At 45.2% G+C, this 19,791-nt stretch overlaps 1 protein-coding gene across 9 annotated transcripts in view; it reads left to right on the plus strand.

Moving 5' to 3' along the window:
- The window catches only part of SEPTIN6 (septin 6), a 97,595-nt gene that overhangs the window by 7,805 nt on the left and 69,999 nt on the right, over window positions 1-19,791 (plus strand). For 8 of the 9 annotated variants that reach the window (XR_004539512.1, XR_004539511.1, XR_004539513.1 and 5 more), the window contains exon 2: window positions 11,184-11,298. Coding sequence is in view for 5 of the 9 variants with exons in the window: in XM_033945100.1 (XP_033800991.1) it covers window positions 11,184-11,298 (115 nt within the window). In the remaining 4 variants the exon portion in view is untranslated. Of the gene's footprint in view, window positions 1-11,183; window positions 11,299-14,914; window positions 14,993-19,791 lie in introns of those variants that run through there. The other variant, XM_033945106.1, reaches the window with a different exon arrangement.

The raw sequence follows: 19,791 nt of genomic DNA on the forward strand, positions 1-19,791 counted from the left end.
AAAGACGTAATAGCGGAGCCACTTCGACAGATATGCAACCTATCCTTAAAAACCGGAGAGATCCCGGAGGATTGGAAAATAGCAAATGTCACGCCCATCTTCAAGAAGGGCGCAAGGGGGGACCCGGGAAACTACAGGCCGGTGAGCCTGACCTCAGTCCCGGGAAAGATAATGGAGGCACTGATTAAAGACAGCATCTGTGAGCACATCGAAAAAAATGGGCAGCTAAAACCGAGTCAACATGGCTTCTGTAAGGGTAGGTCATTCCTCACAAACTTATTGTACTTCTTTGAGGGAGTGAACAGCCAGGTGGATAAAGGGGAATCTATAGACATCATTTACCTTGACTTCCAAAAAGCCTTCGACAAGGTGCCACACGAGAGACTGCTTAAAAAGATATGGAACCACGGGGTACAAGGGGAGGTCCACCGATGGATCAAAAACTGGCTGGCAAACAGGAAGCAGAGGGTTGGCGTAAAAGGCCACTACTCAGACTGGAAAGGGGTCACGAGCGGAGTTCCGCAGGGGTCGGTGCTGGGACCGCTCTTGTTCAATATCTACATAAATGACCTAGAGGCGGGAACTAAGTGTGAAGTCATTAAATTTGCAGATGACACCAAACTATACAGCAGGGCTCAAACCAAGGAAGACTGCGAGGATCTCCAAAAGGATCTAACGCAGCTAGAAAAGTGGGCCGAAAAGTGGCAGATGAGCTTCAATGTGGGGAAATGCAAGGTCATGCATGTGGGGAAAAAGAACCCGATGTTCACATACAAAATGGGGGGAACACCACTAGGGGTTAGTAACCTGGAGAGAGACCTGGGAGTGATGGTAGACGCAACACTGAAGGCATCGGCGCAATGCGCCACAGCCTCTAGGAAAGCAAACAGAATGCTGGGTATCATTAAGAAGGGTATTACGACCAGGACGAAGGAAGTCATCATGCCGCTGTATCGTGCAATGGTACGGCCGCATCTGGAGTACTGTGTCCAGTACTGGTCGCCGTACCTCAAGAAAGACATGGCGGTACTTGAGGGAGTACAAAGAAGAGCAACCAAACTGATAAAGGGAATGGAAAATCTCCCATATACCGACAGATTGAAGCAGTTGGGACTTTTCTCCCTGGAAAAGCGAAGACTTAGAGGAGACATGATAGAAACCTTCAAGATCCTGAAGGGCATAGAAAAAGTAGACAGGGACAGATTTTTCAAATTAAGGGGCACCACAAACACAAGGGGGCATTGGGAGAAATTGAAAGGGGACAGGTTTAGAACAAACGCTAGGAAGTTCTTTTTCACTCAGAGTGTGGTGGATACATGGAACGCGCTTCCAGAGGCTGTTGTAGACAAGAAAACATTAAATGGTTTCAAAGAAGGTTTGGATAGATTCCTAGAAGAAAAAGGGATTGGGGGGTATAGATAGGTATAGACCATTGCTCAGGTTTCAAAGAAGGTTTGGATAGATTCCTAGAAGAAAAAGGGATTATCTTATCTTTACGTGGTGGCTTTTGTGTCATGCCAAATTCACACTGTGCCCAATTCACTCTGTGCCCAACGGGACCCGTTTCGCCTTAGTAATGGCTTCTTCAGGGGTCTGAGGCTTTGTGCTGTTCATACAGCGTCTTTGACAAAATGACGTTTTGTCAAAGACGCTGTATGAACAGCACAAAGCCTCAGACCCCTGAAGAAGCCATTACTAAGGCGAAACGGGTCCCGTTGGGCACAGAGTGAATTGGGCACAGTATGAATTTGGCATGACACAAAAGCCACCACGTAAAGATAAGTGCTTTATTTAAAGTTGATTATATTTGCACTTTATAGCAATAAAAAACAAGTGGAGCTCAATGATTGATACTCATACCTATAAAAGCCGTTTGAACAATCGTATATGATTTGACGGTGTAGGTATCTGAGAGCTCCACGGGTATAAACATTGGTGAAACCTGGCCATAGCCCTGTTTATTGAAATAAACAAATAACTTCAACTACTGCAATCCCTTGCTAATATGTCAATTAGGACCAGACGGATACCAGAGGACTGGAAGATAGCGAACGTCATCCCAATCTTCAAAAAAGGATCAAGAGGAGAACCGGGAAACTATAGACCTGTGAGTCTCACATCGGTCCCTGGGAAAATGGTCGAGACTTTGATTAAAGATAGCATAGTCCAGCATCTGGATACCCATGACCTTTTGAGAGATAGCCAGCACGGATTCAGGAAAGGGAAGTCATGCTTGACGAACCTACTTCAATTCTTTGAAATGGTGAACAAACATGTCGATAGCGGAGAACCGGTGGACATAATATACTTGGACTTCCAGAAAGCGTTCGACAAAGTACCACACAAGATACTTCTCAGAAAACTATAAAGTCATGGAATAGAAGGGGATATACTAAGATGGATAGGAAATTGGCTGGAATACAGAAAACAAAGAGTAGGCATAAATGGGGAGTACTCGGACTGGAAGCAAGTAACTAGCGGCATGCCTCAGGGCTCGGTTCTTGGGCCTATCTTATTCAATATCTTCATAAATGACCTGGATGAAGAAACGACCAGCCTCATCACCAAGTTTGCAGATGACACAAAGCTTTGCCGGGCAATCAGATCACAAAAAGACAATGAGATTTGAACCAACTTGAGAGATGGGCAGAAAATTGGCAGATGAGTTTTAATGTAGAAAAATGCAAAGTGATGCACCTGGGCAGGAAAAACAAGGAGCATGAGTATAAACTGCTAGGTATAACATTGGGGAAGAGCGAACAGGAAAAGGACCTGAGGTTACTGATAGACAGGAATCTGAATCCGTCGGCGGCGAAGAAGGCTAACAGAATGTTGGGCATGATAAAGAAGGGAATCACGAGTAGATCTAAAGAGGTCATAATGCCGCTTTATAGAGCAATGGTCAGACCACACTTGGAATACTGTGTCCAACACTGGTCTTCGTACCTGAAGAAGGATACAACATTGCTGGAGAGGGTGCAGAGGCGAGCTACCAAGCTAGTAAAAGGTATGGAGAACTTGAGCTACCAAGAACGCCTCAGAAATCTGGGATTGTTCATCCTTGAGAAGAGAAGACTGAGAGGGGATCTAATAGAGACTTTTAAAATATTAAAAGGAATCGACAAAATGGAGCAAGCTTGCTCACCGACAAGGGGAAAGGATGGAGAGCAAGAATCAGCGTTATTCACTTTGTCAAATGTGACGCGGACAAGAGGTCATGGACTGAAACTAAGAGGGGTCAAGGCCATGCCAAATGTCAGAAAGTTCTGCTTCACACAGCGGGTGGTGAATGCCTGGAACTCTCTCCCAGAGGATGTGGTGGAGGAAACCACCATTTTAGGATTTAAGGTAAAATTAGATGCACATCTTCTTGCGGGACACATCGAGGGATACAAATGATTAAGGTATTCACCCAGGTAAGCCTGGCTGAGCCTCCGTGTGTGCGGACCACTGGACTGGATGGACCCCAGGCCTGATCCGGTGCAGGCATTTCTTATGTTCTTATATTTAACAAACAGGCATTGTAAATAACATTGTAACTAAACACAACTTGACCCCGAGCTACTATGGCCATTAAATAACCCCCCGACCCCGCCATGCTAGCAAGGGTCTGTAATATAATATTAAATGGCCCCCGACCCCCCCCCCCTTGCTAGCAAGGATCTGGGGGGTGACATGTCTCCACATGCCCCATTGTCCAGGGTCATCCGACCCAACAGGCACGGCTCCGCGCCGGCCCACCGCTCATCCCTTGATGAGCCCAGCAGCCAGTAGGTCGGGCTACCACCCCCCACCCTACACCAGCCCTCAAAATTCAGGATAGCGGGCATGTGGGTGAGAAGCTGCCTTGGAGGACCCGGCGACCGTTTGGGTCCTCCAGCTCCCCCTCTTTATCTGCTCTCCCGTCAACCCCCTCGCTGCGGCCTCAACCAATCAGGAACCCTCCCCCCCCCGGCGGGAAGATTCGATTATTCCCCTACCCTAACCCTTTAGCAACCCTGCCCCCTCCTCCCAACGGGTGCTCTCTCACGGGCCTCCAGCTCTGCGTTAGATGCGCCCATCGAGACAGGCTCTCAGGCTTTCTAATAAAGTAAAACCTTGGTTTGCGAGCATAATTTGTTCTGAAAACATGCTTGTAATCCAAAACACTCGTATATCATAGCGAATTTGCCCATAAGAAACTCCACAACCCAAAAACTTTAATACAAAATACTGTATGTACTTGTATTGCAAGACCTTGCTTGTATATCAAGTTAAAATTTAATAAAATGTTTTGCATGTCTTGCAAAACACTTGCATACCAAGTTACTTTCAATCCAAGGTTTTACTGTACTTGGTCCCCAGCATAGCCTGTAGGACATAGTCGTCTACAGAAATGCCTGTTTTGGTTAGGGCTTCCAACATTTTATATAGTTTGCTTATCCTTCATGCATGCTGCCAAGTTACACTGGTGCTGCCTGTCTCCTGTTTTTCTGGCTAGTGATCCTCTGTGCTTATCCTGTGTCCCCTTGAAGTTTGCTATCGTTAAGTCCAACTCATCCACCAAAATTCTGATCAGCAGGACTCGGTGCGGCATCCTTTTGGTTTTGAATTTCATATCTCCATACTTTGTGTAGTGTTTCACACCTTGTAGTCGGTGTACGATTGGTGTTGACTCGCTGGTGCCTTATGGCAGAAAATATTGCTTTATCCCTTAAGGGGACCAGTAGTATAGGCAGCATAGTAAAGGGACTTTGGGACTATGGCTTGACTAATATTTTGCTCAATACAGCATCGAACTTGGGGGGGGGTGGGGGGGTGGATCCGGAGATTAGTTTCTTGGCCCATACAACAAAAAAAGGCATTTTACTGTCCCTGAGCAGAAGTAAAGAATAGAGGGTATTTCTTCTAGAGATTAATCATTAGTGGAAGGGGATAGATTCCGTATAAACATAAGGAAGTTCTTCTTCACCCAGAGAGTGGTAGAAAGCTGGAACGCTCTTCCAGAGGCTGTTATAGGGGAAAGCACCCTCCAGGGATTCAAGGCAAAGTTAGACAAGTTTCTGCTGAACAAGAACGTGCGCTGGTAGGGCTAGTCTCATTTAGGGTGCTGGTCTTAGACCAGAGGGCTGCCATGAGCAGACTGCAGGGCATGATGGACCACTGGTCTGACTCAGCAGTGGCAATTCTTATGTTCTTATGGAGGTATTTTCTGTGTTAGTGGTTAACTGGAAAAAGAGAAAAATGCCTGCTTAATCCAATTATACAAACTTGCAAAGATGCATCACCCCTTATCTAAAGATGTCTGAATATTCAACTTGCCCAAAAGGCATTTTCCTACACTTGGTGTGAGGATTAAGTTAATTTCCATAGTTTGATCAATTAAACAAACAAACAAACACTTCTGATACTGAATAACTGGATTTGTGCACCTCAGTGTTGGAGTAGGAAAAATCTGTTTTTCTCCATGGACAAGCAGTATAAGTCAGCCCCACTTTTGGTGACGTCATCTACGTTCCCAATTCGGAATTGCTCTCCCAGAGCTCAGGTGAGGCTTTAGGGAGCCTCATCTGAACATGTGCAGGTAGCCCTATATATACCTGTGCTGTCTCTCACTAATCCAGTTTAGTTAATCCGCCCTTCCCAAACGGACGGATCACAGCTCTCCATTCTCTATTTCCAGAATATGGCCCTCTCAAATATCATCCCCCCCCCCCCATCTGCACCTCTTTCTCCCAGCAAATCTTTCTGAGCTCCTACCCTCTCCCTCCCAGTATATTATTTAAAAGGACACAAGGATGGGAAGGTTTGTATCTTGAAAGACATTTACAAAAGTTTATTGTTCCATTAATAGGAGTCTATGTTTATTGTAACAAGCCTAATGCATATCATCATGAAGGATTATAACATTTTTTTCATAATTACCGTATTTGCCGGCGTATAAGATGACTTTTCAGTACCTTAAAATCCTCCCCAAAGTCGGGGGTCGTCTTATACGCTGGGTACTGTTTACATGCCCTTACTTTACATTAGAGAGCTGCACGGGGACGCCCCTAGGATCGCGGGGATCCCGTGAGGACGCCCCCTAGGGTCGCGGGGATCCCATGGGGACGCCTCCGAGGGTCGCGGGGCTCCTGCGGGGCTGGATGTACTCAGTCTTCTGGATGTACGCGGCTCTTCTTCTCCCTACCTTCTCTGCTTGTAGCACAGAGCCGAATGGAAGTCTTCCCGACGTCAGCGCTGACATCGGAGGGGAGGGAGGGCTTAAACAAAGCTTAAACAAAGCCCTCCCTCCCTCCGACGTCAGCGCTGACGTCGGGAAGACTTCCGTTCGGCTCTGTGCTGCAGGCAGGGCAGATAAGGAGAAGGAGAGTAGCCTTGCGGTTCGAGTGGCTACCAAGGGAGAGGGGCGGCCCGCCCCGCCCCGGTTGCAGCACAGCCGGCCAGGGTCCCTTACTTTTGTGGCACTTCCCCGACCGACCGATAACAGCCCGGGTCCGACAATCCTCCCTGCCCTGTAGCCGCAAATCTAAATTACCTTCTTACAGCAGCTGTAAGAAGGTAATTTAGATTCGCGGCTACAGGGCAGGGAGGTTTGTCGGACCAGGGCTGTTGTCGGTCGGACGGGGAAGTGCCACAAAAGTAAGGGGACCTGGCCGGCTGTGCTGCACCCGGGGCGGTAGAGAAGGAGGGGGGGAGAAGGACGCTGAAAGGCCATGGTGAAGACAGGAGGGGGGGAAGGACTCTGAAAGCACATGGGGGAATACAAAGGGGTGGAGAAGGACGCTGAAAGGCCATGGGAAGGGCGGGGGGGGGGGAAGGACTCTGAAAGCACTTGTGGAAGACAGAGGGGGGAGAAGGATGCTGAAAGGACATGGGGAAGATGGGGGGGAGAAGGACACAAAGGAAATGAGGAAGAGAGAGTAGGGAGAAGACGCTGGCAGGGAAGAAGACAGATGCCAGACTATGGGGGGAGCAGAGAGAAGAAGATGGGTGCCAGACCAATTTGGAAGGGGGAAGAAAGGGAGAGGCACAGTAACAGAGCAAATGGAAGATGCAGAAGGAAGAGAGATAGTGGATGGAAGGAATTGAATGAGAACATGAGGAAAGCAGAAACCAGGCAACAAAGGTAGGAAAAGAATTCTATTTCTTTTTTTTTTTTTTGCTTCAGGATAAAGTAGTATATTAGTTGTGTTGATAAAAATTTATAAACATTAGAGGCTCTGGTAGAAACCCGTTTACAAAGTATGTATTCTTCCCAATTAATATTTTCAAATTAATAAAGTCTTTTTGCTTATTTGTAAATGGGTTTCTACCAGAGCCTTTAATTCAGTAGCATAATTAAATGAAATAACTATTTCTGAAGTTTATAGGGACGGGCGGGGACGGAGGGGATTCCTCGTGGGGACGGGTGGGGACGGAGGGGATTCCTCGTGGGGACGGGTGGGGACGGAGGGATTCCTCACGGGGACGGGTGGGGACGGGTGGGACTTTGGCAGGGACGGGTGGGATTTCTGTCCCCGCGCAACTCTCTACTTTACATGCCCTAACATCTCCTTCCTTACCTCCTTACGGTGCTTACGGTACTAGTAAACCTGCCGGGACATCAGCGGGGCCATGGCGGGACATCAGTGTGACAAGGGTGCCAGCTCCTTCATCCTGCGCAGCGGGAAGCAGCGGCGCTCTGGCCCCACCCCTTTTCTCTTTACTACGTCTCTCGCACATGCGGCCGTGTGTGGAGTCTAGCCCTTAAGGAAGTTGCGGGGGCGAACAGGAGGCTTTTGAAGGCTTTTAAAGGGAAACTGTCATGCCAGCAAACTTGCTAGGGACTTGCCCGGCACTTGCTCTCTCCCTCTATGTGTTATCTTCCTTCTATCATTGACAGTTTCAGTTTGGTTAACAGTTTAGAAAACAAATAGCATGGCAGCTCCCATGGGTTTATTGTTCTATTCAGCTTTAGTGAATTAATTAAAATTGTTGAAATAAATTCTGATGTTCTTTTAAGTTTTATTTGTTGTGCAGAAGGTGTGCGGAAGAAGGGGTAGTCTTATACGGCGAGTATATAACAAACTCTATATTTTAACTGTAAAAGTTGGGGGGTCGTCTTATACGCCCAGTCTTATACGCCGGCAAATACGGTAATACAGATTTATTCTATATTTTTCTGAATACGTTGAGTGTTTGGACATTATATGGGTTATTAATTTGTTAAACTCCTGTACCTTATTAGTTGAACATTTATTTTGCAACATAAAATATGCAGCAAGAAATCAGGTTTGATAAGAAAACCCAACTTCTTGAACCTACCTGAAAAACAGATTTTTCCTACTCCAACACTGAGGTGCACAAATCCAGTTATTCAGTATCAGAAGTGTTTGTTTGTTTAATTGATCAAACTATGGAAATTAACTTAATCCTCACACCAAGTGTAGGGATCTTCTACTGGCCTAATTTCCTCTGCCGCATCTCTGATGACGTCATCAGGGATGCGGCAGAGGAAATTAGGCCATTAGAAGACCCGAAGCAGCGTTTAGTGTGCCTGGGACGCTGCTGCTCCTGCCGGGTTTGTCAGCCTTGTAGCGGTGGGAGGGTCAACGAGGGTTTCAGTTGTGCCGGGTAGGGTTGTTGGGGGGGGGAGGGAATGAGTCGCGGCGTGTTAGTGTTTAGCCAGGTGTGGCTGGTGACAGGAGCCGCGGCGGCACCTTTAAACAGAAAAAATAACTCTGGCAAGGGAGGCGGCCAACTGGCAGGGAGCAGGCCAGACGGAAAAACGGAACCCTAAGCAGTGCATGCGCACTCCTATCTGCGGGTTGCTACAGCTTACGGAAAACGGACGCACGCGATGGGAGTGCGCATGTGCGACCTAGCGTTTTATTATATTAGATGATTCTTTATGGAAAACTTGCGCCTTAAGTGTCCAGCGGTCGCGTCTGCAACCGCCTTCAGCACTCGCCTCCTCCAGCACGAGATTACGTACACACCTAAGCTGCACTGCCTCCAATGGTTACCTTATGTTCTGGAACGTTGCCCGCCTCACTGCGGTAACCTCACGCAAGCGCTTTCCTGCGTCTGTACGCGATTATGAGGTGGAGTGGAGAGGACAATCGCGTACTCTATGGAGAGGAGCGGTTTCTTTGAAGCATGATAATTAACTATGGGAGCCTCAACCCGGACGAAAAGTTACCTTGAAATATGTGCATGTTGGTAGAGGCGCTCCCTAATACTGGCTACTAATATTAAGCTAAGTATACTAATATGAAAAAGTTACTATAAACTTTAACCCTTTCAGGACCAAGGGACATATTTGTCCCATAACTTTAAAATCCTATAAATTTTAATTGGGATAGTCTACAGTTCTAAATTTGATATGTACGGATTCCATATGATACTGCCTTTATGTAAACAAACTGGTTCCGACATTCATTCATTAGCGTCGTTGCCAGATTGACGAGAAGATTCACTTGCCACACTGTCCATAAGCCAGAAGTGTGATTTTTTTAAATAAAAATAATGATATTTCACAAAAAAAAAATCAATTTTTTGGCATCTGCAAGCCCTTTTTACCATAAAAATGTCGTCAAAAGCACAAAAATTGGCCTACGATCCTTATGGTCCTGAAAGGGTTAAAAAAAATCATAAAAGTTACAAAAACATATATAATATTTATAAAATATAAAAATGAAAAGATTATTGATCCTATGATGATCGGGTTCTGTGATTTGTTTCACATGAACCATAAGGGTTCTTTAACCCTCTGAGGATCTTAAATAGTCTAAAAATATAAACAATTGGTCTTTTTGGACTACTACTAATTGTAATGACTGGATATTGTGTGTATTGAAGTTATAACTAGAGTCCAGTCTATGAATAGCCTGTTGTATTGAAGCTATATTTGTTATAGCAGCATATAGTAGTAACGGTGACGGGTCAAAAGCGCGTGAGGACAAAGGCACGCTGACAACCGAGCGCAGGGCTTGATCGCGCCGAAGAAAAACCGTATTTTAAAGGGCTCTGATGGGGGTGGGTGGGGGGAAACCCCCCCCCACTCTACTTAATAGGGATCGCACTGCCTCACGCTGCCATGTTGGGGGTGTGTGGGGGGTGTAACCCCCACATTATACTAAAAACTTAACTTTTTCCCTAAAAACCAGGGAAAAAGTTAAGTTTCCAGTATAATGAGTGGGGTTACAACCCCCAAACCCCCCACAACACCAGCGTGATCTCTATTAAGTAAAGTGGGGGGGTTCCCCACCAACACCCTCCGTCGGAGCCCTTTAAAATACGGTTTTTCTTCGGCGCGATTAAGTCTTGCGCTCAGTTGTCTGCGCTCGGTTGTCGGTGCGCCTTTGTCCTCGTGCGTTTTTGACTATGAACCGTAGTAACAGAGTAGATGACAACAGATAAAGGACCTGAACGGTCCATCCAATCTGCCCAACACTCGCTATACATTCATGTTGCCTTTTCTGTAATATTTCTGGGCAACAGACCCTAGAAGTCTGCCCGGTATTGTCGTCGGGTGCTACCTGAGTTGCCATTGAAGCTTACTCCAGCCTATCGTAACCATCCTGTCACTGGAGCTTTCATCAAAGCCCTCCCCAGTCTATCCTAAACCGAATCGCCATATACAGGACACAGGCCGTTCAAGACAGTCCAGTACCGGCCTTAGTTTTATACCATTCGTTTACTAATTAGAGATCCTCTGTGTTCATCCCACACTTTTTTTAATTCTGTCACCGTTTCATCTCCACCACCTCCCTCGGGAGGGCATTCCAGGCATCCACCACCCTGTTATAGCAATTAACCTGCCTTTCTGCCATCCCTACAAATTATTTGAATGAAGCCATTTTGTGATTTCTTTTATTTATTTATTTTTTTTAATTGTTTAATACAGGCTGAAATAAATTAAACCTTGCAGAACATGGAGTATTTACAAACATTAGTTTTCTTAAGCATAACCATAAAGGTTCAGTTGCCATAAGATGATGCAGCCTTGAGATGAATGCCAGGTTTTGTTTTCATTGGCTTATTGCCCTTGGGAGTTGAAGACGGGGGTGGGTGGGTGGGTTGGGGAAGCTTATAATGAGGAAAGGAAAGATAAACAAGATACCACTGAGGTCCCTATTTGGACTGGTTAAGCAGGATGAGAAAGCAAAATGTCCTGCCTGTGTGGGATGAGGTCACAGATTCTATTTTTTTCCTTTCAGGGTGAAGGCTGCCGTACTGTCCCCCTTTTGGGGCATGTTGGGTTTGACACCATGCCTGACCAGCTGGTTAATAAATCCATTAATCATGGCTTCTGTTTCAACATCCTGTGTGTGGGTGAGTGCTTTTATGTTTATGTAGACTACTAAGTTACCTAAGGTCTGTTTTTAATTTGTGCTGCTTATCTCATTGTAGCTAAATTAAAGCTGCTTATGAAAGAACTAGTAGATATTGCCCCCTGCTTTGTCTAAGAAGTGTGGACTGTAAATTAGAGAATGACACCAGGACAAATTTTCCCCCGACCCTATGGGAACTCATTGATCCGTCCCAGCAATTTTTTTTTCCTTTCTCTGCCCCGACCCTGCAAGTAGAGAATGACACGGGGACAAAAATTTTCCCTGTCTCCGCAGAAACTCAATTTTCCTGTCCCCGCGAGTTTTGTCACTGTCTCTGTCCCATTCCTGTAAGCTCTGCCTTAACCTCACAAGCCTTGAACACTTATGATTTTAAAGTGTTTGAGGCTTGTGCAAATGAGGACGGAGCTTAGGCGTTGGTGGAATGAGGCATTATGACATCACAATCTGAGCTCTAGAATGTTGCTACTTAGAATTTTAAAGTGTTTGAGGCTTGTACAGATGAGGACAAAGCTTGCAGGAATGGGGCAGGGACAGGAAAATAACTTGCAGGGATGGGACGGGAAAATGAGTTCCCACGGGGACGAGGAAAAATTTTCCCCCATGTCATTCTCTACCTGCAAGCTCTGTCCTCATCTGTACAAGCCACAGACACTTTAAAATCATGTGTTTGAGGCTTGTGCAGTTAAGGCAGAGCTTACAGGAAAGGGGCAGGGACAGCGACAAAACTCGTGGCGATGGAACAGGGAGATTCAGTTCCTGTGTGGATGGGGACAATTTGTTCCCATATTCTCTACTGCAGTGTGTTGCACAGTGGTGTGCCCTGAAGATATTCCAGGATTTTACTTTTCTAAAAATTCCCTTCAGAAGTATACACTAGAGGTCTGCATGGGATGGGGATCGCAGGAATCCCGCGGGGGGTCCTGCGGGAATCCCCCCTAACCCACGGGACTCCCACGGAGATGGAAAGCTTTGGAAGCAGGGTTCGGGGGTTTATAAGCTAATTACCTGAACAGGAAACAAAAAAAGGGTTCCACCAAAGAGATTCCACAAGGAAAAGAGCAAAAGAAACTGTGGAATTGATGATCCTGTCAGAAGTAATTGCTGGTTTTTATGGGGACGGGCAGGGATAGAGGTAATTCCTTGGGACGGGTGGGGACGGAGAGGATCCTGGCGGGGACGGGTGGGATTTCTGTCCCCACGCAACTCTCTAGTATACACTAGAACAGATGACATGTATGTCACGTACACAAGTCTGTCCATGTTATAAGTGTCTGTGTGTGTAAGGATACCACCTTCCAGACAAGTATCATTCTTTGACGTATTGGTCCAATTTTAGTTTTATTTTTTAGGGAGTAGCTATCCTAACCTGAGCAACAAAGCAATCAAGGCTTTGTTACCGTTCTTATCTTTGTGAACTTGGATTTTCAGCTCTGACAGAAATTAAATTGAAAAAAAAAAGAGAACAACTGCGGATGGCGGATGATGGTGTTTGCTTGACTATCGAGCCTCATTTTGAGTTAATTTGCATTCAAAAACAAGCACATCCATCGCATTAATTAGCAATTCTATTTTATCTACTTTAGTTTCACCATTGTTATAATTACCCAGACATAGCTTAAAGAACTTTAAATAAATAACTGTCAAATTTAATTTTTTGTTGGTTTTATAATTTCAACTAGTGTTTTAGCCCGTTACATTTGTTACAGTAACGGGTGCTAGAATAGCCTCACCTATATCCTGACCCTGCCTCCCACTGATCCCAGTCCCACCACCTCACCTTTCACCATTTCCTTTGTACCCTTTTGGCCCTCATAGATCCTCCATTGCATTTATCACCTGTCAGGGTCTTTACTTACCCGAGGCGGCAGCAGCAGTCCTGACGTACCAACCTTTCTCCTTCAGTACCCCAAAGCATCAGTGGTCCTACCATTTCCATCTCTCCCTTTCCCCCTTTCACACCCTCTACCATCTCTCTCTGACCCTGTTTCACCCCTTTTGCCGTCTTTCCCTTTCCTGTCCCCCTCTGACCTTCCCCAAGACCATCTCTCTCTCCTGCCCCCTCCACACTCCCTGAAGTCTCTCTCTCCCTATCCCCTACCATCTCTCCTGGTCCCCCTAGTAGCCCCTCTGTCCTCATCATCTGTCTATGTCTCTCTCTCCTTTTCTCACTTGAGTCCAACATCTCTCTCTTCTCCCACTCCCTCCCCCAAATCCATCACCTGCTGCCTCTGCAGAGCTCTCGCAGCTCCTCCTTGTCCTCCTCCAGCCAGGCTTCAGCCATCTACACTGGCTCTGGGCTCAGCTGCCACGGCCTGCAGCCACCGACAGCCGCCATACACCTCGGGGGGGGGGAGAGAGAGTGATTCTCGTGTGTGCCGGGAAAGGGTGCACGAGGGGGGGGGGGAGTGGGTCATGACGGCGGCGAAGTTACAGTGAGGGAGGGAGGGAGTAGAAGCGCGCATGCGCACTCTTGCCCACGGGGCCCTACAGCTCACGGAAAACGGAACACGCAGGTGGAAGTGCGCATGCGTGCTTAGGGTTTTATTATCTTAGATTATAATGTTCCGAAACATTTGCGCCATGTAATGTGCCAGAGCTAAAAAAAGTTTGAGAGACGCTGCTCTACTGTAAATGTTCTCAGTTTGTACTAGAATGGGTAATTGCAACAGTTGTCAGATATATTTTTATGATGCAAAATAAATGTTGCTATATGTGATTACTTTTATGAATGTCTGGGTCCTTTTGTGTGTTAAACATTTTATTATGCAAATCATGAAACATCTTTAAGCAAATAAGCATTGCCTCTGCTGGGTCAGACCAGGGGTCCAGCAGTCCGCACCCGCGGCGGTCCCCCAGGTCTGTGACCTGTCATTGGACCTGTCATCCCCTATTCATTTAATACCTGTACCTATACCCTTCAATCCCCTTATCCTTCAGGAAGTCATCCAATCCCTTTTTGAAGCCCAATATTGTACTCTGCCCTATCACCTACAAATATAATAGTTGCATATACCAACAAGATCAACAGCCCCAGCTTCTCCCATCCACATAAGAACTATCTAGACCCCAAGAAACAGACAGCCACAGAGGGCTTCCACTCTTGTAATTCTCCATGATGATATGCATTAGGATTGTTACAATAAACATAGACTCCTATTAATGGAACAATAAACTTTACAAATGTCTCTAAGTTACAAACCTCCCCATCCTTGTGTCCTTTTAAATAATATACTGGGGGGGGGGGGGGGGGTGGGAGGAAAGACCCAGCTTCAAGACCCAGCTTCAAGACCCAGCATCAAGACCCAGCAAAACCCAGCTTCAGCAACTGAACCTGGCTGCTCTGTTGAGCTTTGGGCTGCCTGTGGTCTTTGGGAGGTAGGCCTAGCTATTGCATTGTGGCAACGCTAACTGGCTTGCTTGCAGCATGTTTGCATTAGGCTTCAGAAGGAACTGGAAGTTTGTACCTCTTGGCAGAGTGCTATCAATTGCTGACTTGGTTTTTTTTTTTTTTGGGGGGGGGGAGGAGAAGCAAGCTCAGATAAAATGTGTGTAAACATTGGCGCTGCGAAGCACTTGAACTTCAGATGAGCAGGGTGAGGGTGGAAAAAAACGATTTGAGCTGGAAGTTTGGAAAGGAGCAGTTGACAATGGCAAGCTGTGAAAATGATGAGATGGTGAGCGTAAGATATGGCAGCTTCATCTTTCAGTTTCTCCTATCCATGTCCTCTGACCTGTAGAGCTCGAACGGATATCTATTGAAGAATCCAGGGCTTAGGCCCAGCGGATGTCAACCTTGCATACTAACTGGGCTTTAGAAGGATAGCCTGTGTTAAATAGTTACACACTGGTGCTGTATAGTTTGCTCTAAAGCTAAAAGCAGTCACTGAGCTGTATGAATTCATTGCTGAGGTAGGTGTGTGGGTTTTGGCTCATTTTTTTTTTTTTTTTTGCATTTTTATTTTGTGATTTTCTCATAGTTAGGTCTTTCTTGATCACTATCACTAACTCTTAAGAATTGTGGATTTATTACATTTTAATTGTATAACACTTTCTAATGAAGGGTATATCAGAAAAGGCAACAGTAATTTGTACCAGATTTGTAATTCTACTGGGTTTTGTTGTTTTTGGGTTGTTTTGTGTTGGTTGGTTTTTTTTGTTGGTTTTTTTTTTGGGGGGAGGGTTAGTAAGCTGATGCTAGAAGTAAAACCATACAGGAAAAGTCCAGTATGACGTGTAACAGGATTCTGGGGAATGTGGGACCCCCGTTCATATTTCTCTCAAAGATGGTATTTCTAGCATAATACCCTCTTCTCAATCCAAACTCAGCCAGACAGGTTTTCAAAATATCCACAACGAATATAACATAAGTTTTTATCTGTATACTGCGCAAATACCTTTCAGTTCCAGCCGGTTACATAAATTGGATACATCAAAAAAGAAAATGTAACATAAAAAATTAATTTAAACATTTAAATTTATAATATTGGGCACAACCTATCTGTCCCAGATTAGGAGCACAGTCTAGGAAGAAAATGGAGAAGAACTGTATAAATTTTTAATTAAAATGGTATCAAAGAACAATAAAAGAAAAGAAAATTGAGGATAATCAAAAGGAACAACAAATTTTGTAAAGAGATTAAAAAAAACATTAAACAATGGATCTAGCGGTAAAATAAATGTAACTAAAGATAAGTTAATAAATTAAGATACAATAGAATATTCCTGCATTCTGTTACAGAGCATTTTAACTAAGATATACATGAGATAGACTTGCATGGAATGAAGACAGTGCATGCAAATTCATTGTGGATATCCTAAAACCCTGCCTGTCTAGGTGTGTCTCGAGGAGTGGGTTGAGAATCCCTGCTTTAATGCCATATAAAAGGCAGATTAAACACCTGTTAAAGCCATATAGCATGCAGACTTCGCTAGACATCTCCCAGGCAGGCTTGGTTTTAAAAATTGTGGAAATGGAGCGTAAGAGTGTATCTCTATAACAGAAAAGGAAGTTGGGCTGCTGTGTTTCCATCTGATCTACATGAATTTGGTTGTATATTGAGAACAAACTAGTGCTATCTGGGCTGCTGCGTTTCCATCTGGTCTACATGAGTTTGGGATGTATATTGAGAACAAGTTAGTGCTATCTGGGCTGCTGCGTTTCCATCTGGTCTACATGAGTTTGGGTTGTATATTGAGAACAAGTTAGTGCTATCTGGGCTGCTGCGTTTCCATCTGGTCTACATGAGTTTGGGTTGTATATTGAGAACAAGTTAGTGCTATCTGGGCTGCTGCGTTTCCATCTGGTCTACATGAGTTTGGGTTGTATATTGAGAACAAACTAGTGCTATCTGGGCTGCTGTGTGTCCATCTGGTCTACATGAGTTTGGGATGTATATTGAGAACAAACTAGTGCTATCTGGGCTGCTGCGTGTCCATCTGGTCTACATGAGTTTGGGATGTATATTGAGAACAAACTAGTGCTATCTGGGCTGCTGCGTGTCCATCTGGTCTACATGAGTTTGGGATGTATATTGAGAACAAACTAGTGCTATCTGGGCTGCTGCGTTTCCATCTGGTCTACATGAGTTTGGGATGTATATTGAGAACAAGTTAGTGCTATCTGGGCTGCTGCGTTTCCATCTGGTCTACATGAGTTTGGGTTGTATATTGAGAACAAGCTAGTGCTATCTGGGCTGCTGCGTTTCCATCTGGTCTACATGAGTTTGGGATGTATATTGAGAACAAGCTAGTGCTATCTGGGCTGTTGCGTTTCCATCTGGTCTACATGAGTTTGGGATGTATATTGAGAACAAACTAGTGCTATCTGGGCTGCTGCGTTTCCATATGGTCTACATGAGTTTGGGTTGTATACAGGGCTGTGGAGTCAGTAGATAAATGTTCCGACTCGGACTCCTCAGTTTTTTGTACTTCTGACTCCGACTCCAGGTACCCGAAATTTCCTCCGACTCCACAGCCCTGGTTGTATATTGAGAACAAGCTAGTGCTATCTGGGCTGCTGCGTTTCCATGTGGTCTACATGAGTTTGGGTTGTATATTGAGAACAAGCTAGTGCTATCTGGGCTGCTGATGTGACGAAGCACCACTCGCTGTGGAGTGAAGAGGGTGCCAATGGGAAGATGGCCCATAGGGATTTGTGAGCCTGTAGAGGGATGAGGTGCTTGATTATATTGGTGTTGGCTATCATTTTTTCAGGTCTTGCGAACTGTAACTGTGTTCCATATTACAATAACTGTACAGGGCCATTATTTGTGTTCAGTTTCCTTTGCTTACTAGGAATCGTTTGTTACTAGACGTAGGTAATACTCTGTAGGTAAGCAGAAGAGCGCCTTTTCTGTGAAGCCTATAATCATTGGAATATAAGTTACCCTACTGGGTCAGACCAAAAGTCCATCTGTTCAGTATCCAGTGGTTTATTTTGTATATGTTGTTGTTGTTGTTTTTAATTTGTCACAAGTATCTCTTAGGATTCCATATTAATTAATCCTGGGGATAAGAAGTAGCTTTGCTCTCATATGAGGAAAGACTAAAAAGGTTAGGGATCTTCAGCTTGGAAAAGAGATGGTTGAGGGGGAGATATGATTGAAGTCTACAAAATCCTGAGTGGAGTAGAACGGGTACAAGTGGATCGATTTTTCGCTCCGTCAAAAATTTCAAAGACTAGGGGACACTCGATGAAATTACAGGGAAATACTTTTAAAACCAAGAGGAGGAAATATTTTTTTCACTCAGAGAATAGTTAAGCTCTGGAAAGCGTTGCCAGAGGTTGTGGTAAGAGCGGATAGCGTAGCTGGTTTTGAGAAAGGTTTGGACAAATTCCTGGAGGAAAAGTCCATAATCTATTATTAAGACATGGGGGAAGCCACTGTTTGCCCTGAATTGGTAGGAAATGTTGCTACTCTTTGGGTTTTGGCCAGGTACTAGTGACCTGGATTGGCCACCATGAGAATGGGCCACTGGGCTTGATGGACCATTGGTCTGACCCAGTAAGGCTATTCTTATGTTACTACTACTATTTATTATTTCTAAAGTGCTGAAAGGTGTACGTAGCGCTGTACATTTTAACATACAATAGATGGTCCCTGCTAAGAAGAGCTTACAATCTAATTTAGACAGGACATTTCGGGGATGGGGAGATTATGGTAGAGGAAATGGGTCTAGGTATCCGACAGCCGTTGAGTGGGAGTTAGGAATTGAAACCAGATTCAAAAAAGTGGGCTTTTAGCTTGGATTTGAATGCTGCCAGGGGCGGAGCATAGTGTATTGATTCAGGCAGCCTGTTCCAGGCATACAGCGCTGCAAGAAAGAAGGGATGGAGTCTGGAGTTGGCAGTGGAAGAGAAGGGTACAGATAAGAGGGGCTTGCCCGACAAATGTAGATCCCCAGGCCTGCCCTAATAACGTTTTATGGAATTTGTCCTAAACCTTTTTAGACCCAGCTAATTTACATTACCACATTCTCCGGTGATGAGGACCAGAACTTAACTATACATTTGATTTAAATAAAATAAATTCTCCTATTTGTTTAAATTAGGGCCGTATGTTTACGCTGGCTTTTATAAAGCTGCAGTTGAGGTTTCTACCGTGGGCTGGCAAGGTTCATAGAATTCCTATCAGAGCATTTATTTCACCGGCCCACGGTAGAAACCTCTACTGTGGTTTTGTAAAAGGAGCCATTAGCATGTTAGTAACATGATTAACATGCTAAATCTTTAACGATGATTTAAAAAATTAATTGCGATTACCTGACCTGCTGCTCTTGCGATGGGGCCCGCTGTGTGTCTGGCTTTGGAAAATGGTTACAGTGTCGGCGTGCGCGTGCTTCCGCTGGCTCTGCCTGACCTGGAAAAAGGAAGTTAAATCAAGCTCTGATGTAATTTCCCATTTATGGATCAGACAGAGCCAATGGCAGTATGGACATGCTGATGCCGACACCACAGCTTCCTTCAGAGAATCATCTAACTGCGATTGTGTCGCTATCTTTAGTGAATCTAGCCCTAAGTGACTTTCCCAGGGTCACAAGGAGCAGCATGGTTTTGAACCCACAACCTCGGGGTGCTGAGGCTGTAGCTTTAACCACTGATCCACACTCTTCTCAGCACTACCATCTTTCGTTGCACAATTTTTTGGATCAGTGGATTTTTCTCCATTTAAAATATCTTTTTTGGTGGGAGATTTCCTCCTCCCCCTTCCCCCCATGATTTATTAAGAAAACTGATAATACAAGAGACTCATATGTGATCATCTAATCTAATCTAATAAAACCCTAAGCCACGCATGCGCACTCTCACCTGCGTGCTCCTGTTTTCCATGTGCTGTAGAGCACCGCAGGTAGGAGTTCGCATGCGCGCGAATCTCTCTCTTTCTCCAAGGCGGATGTCGGCCGCGGTGGCTGTTTGCAGCTGCAGACCACGGTGGCTGTTTGCAGCTGCAGACCGTGGCGGCAGTCTGCAGCT

This window comes from Geotrypetes seraphini, chromosome 5, assembly GCF_902459505.1.
Source record: "Geotrypetes seraphini chromosome 5, aGeoSer1.1, whole genome shotgun sequence".
NCBI classification, from domain to species: Eukaryota; Metazoa; Chordata; class Amphibia; order Gymnophiona; family Dermophiidae; genus Geotrypetes; species Geotrypetes seraphini.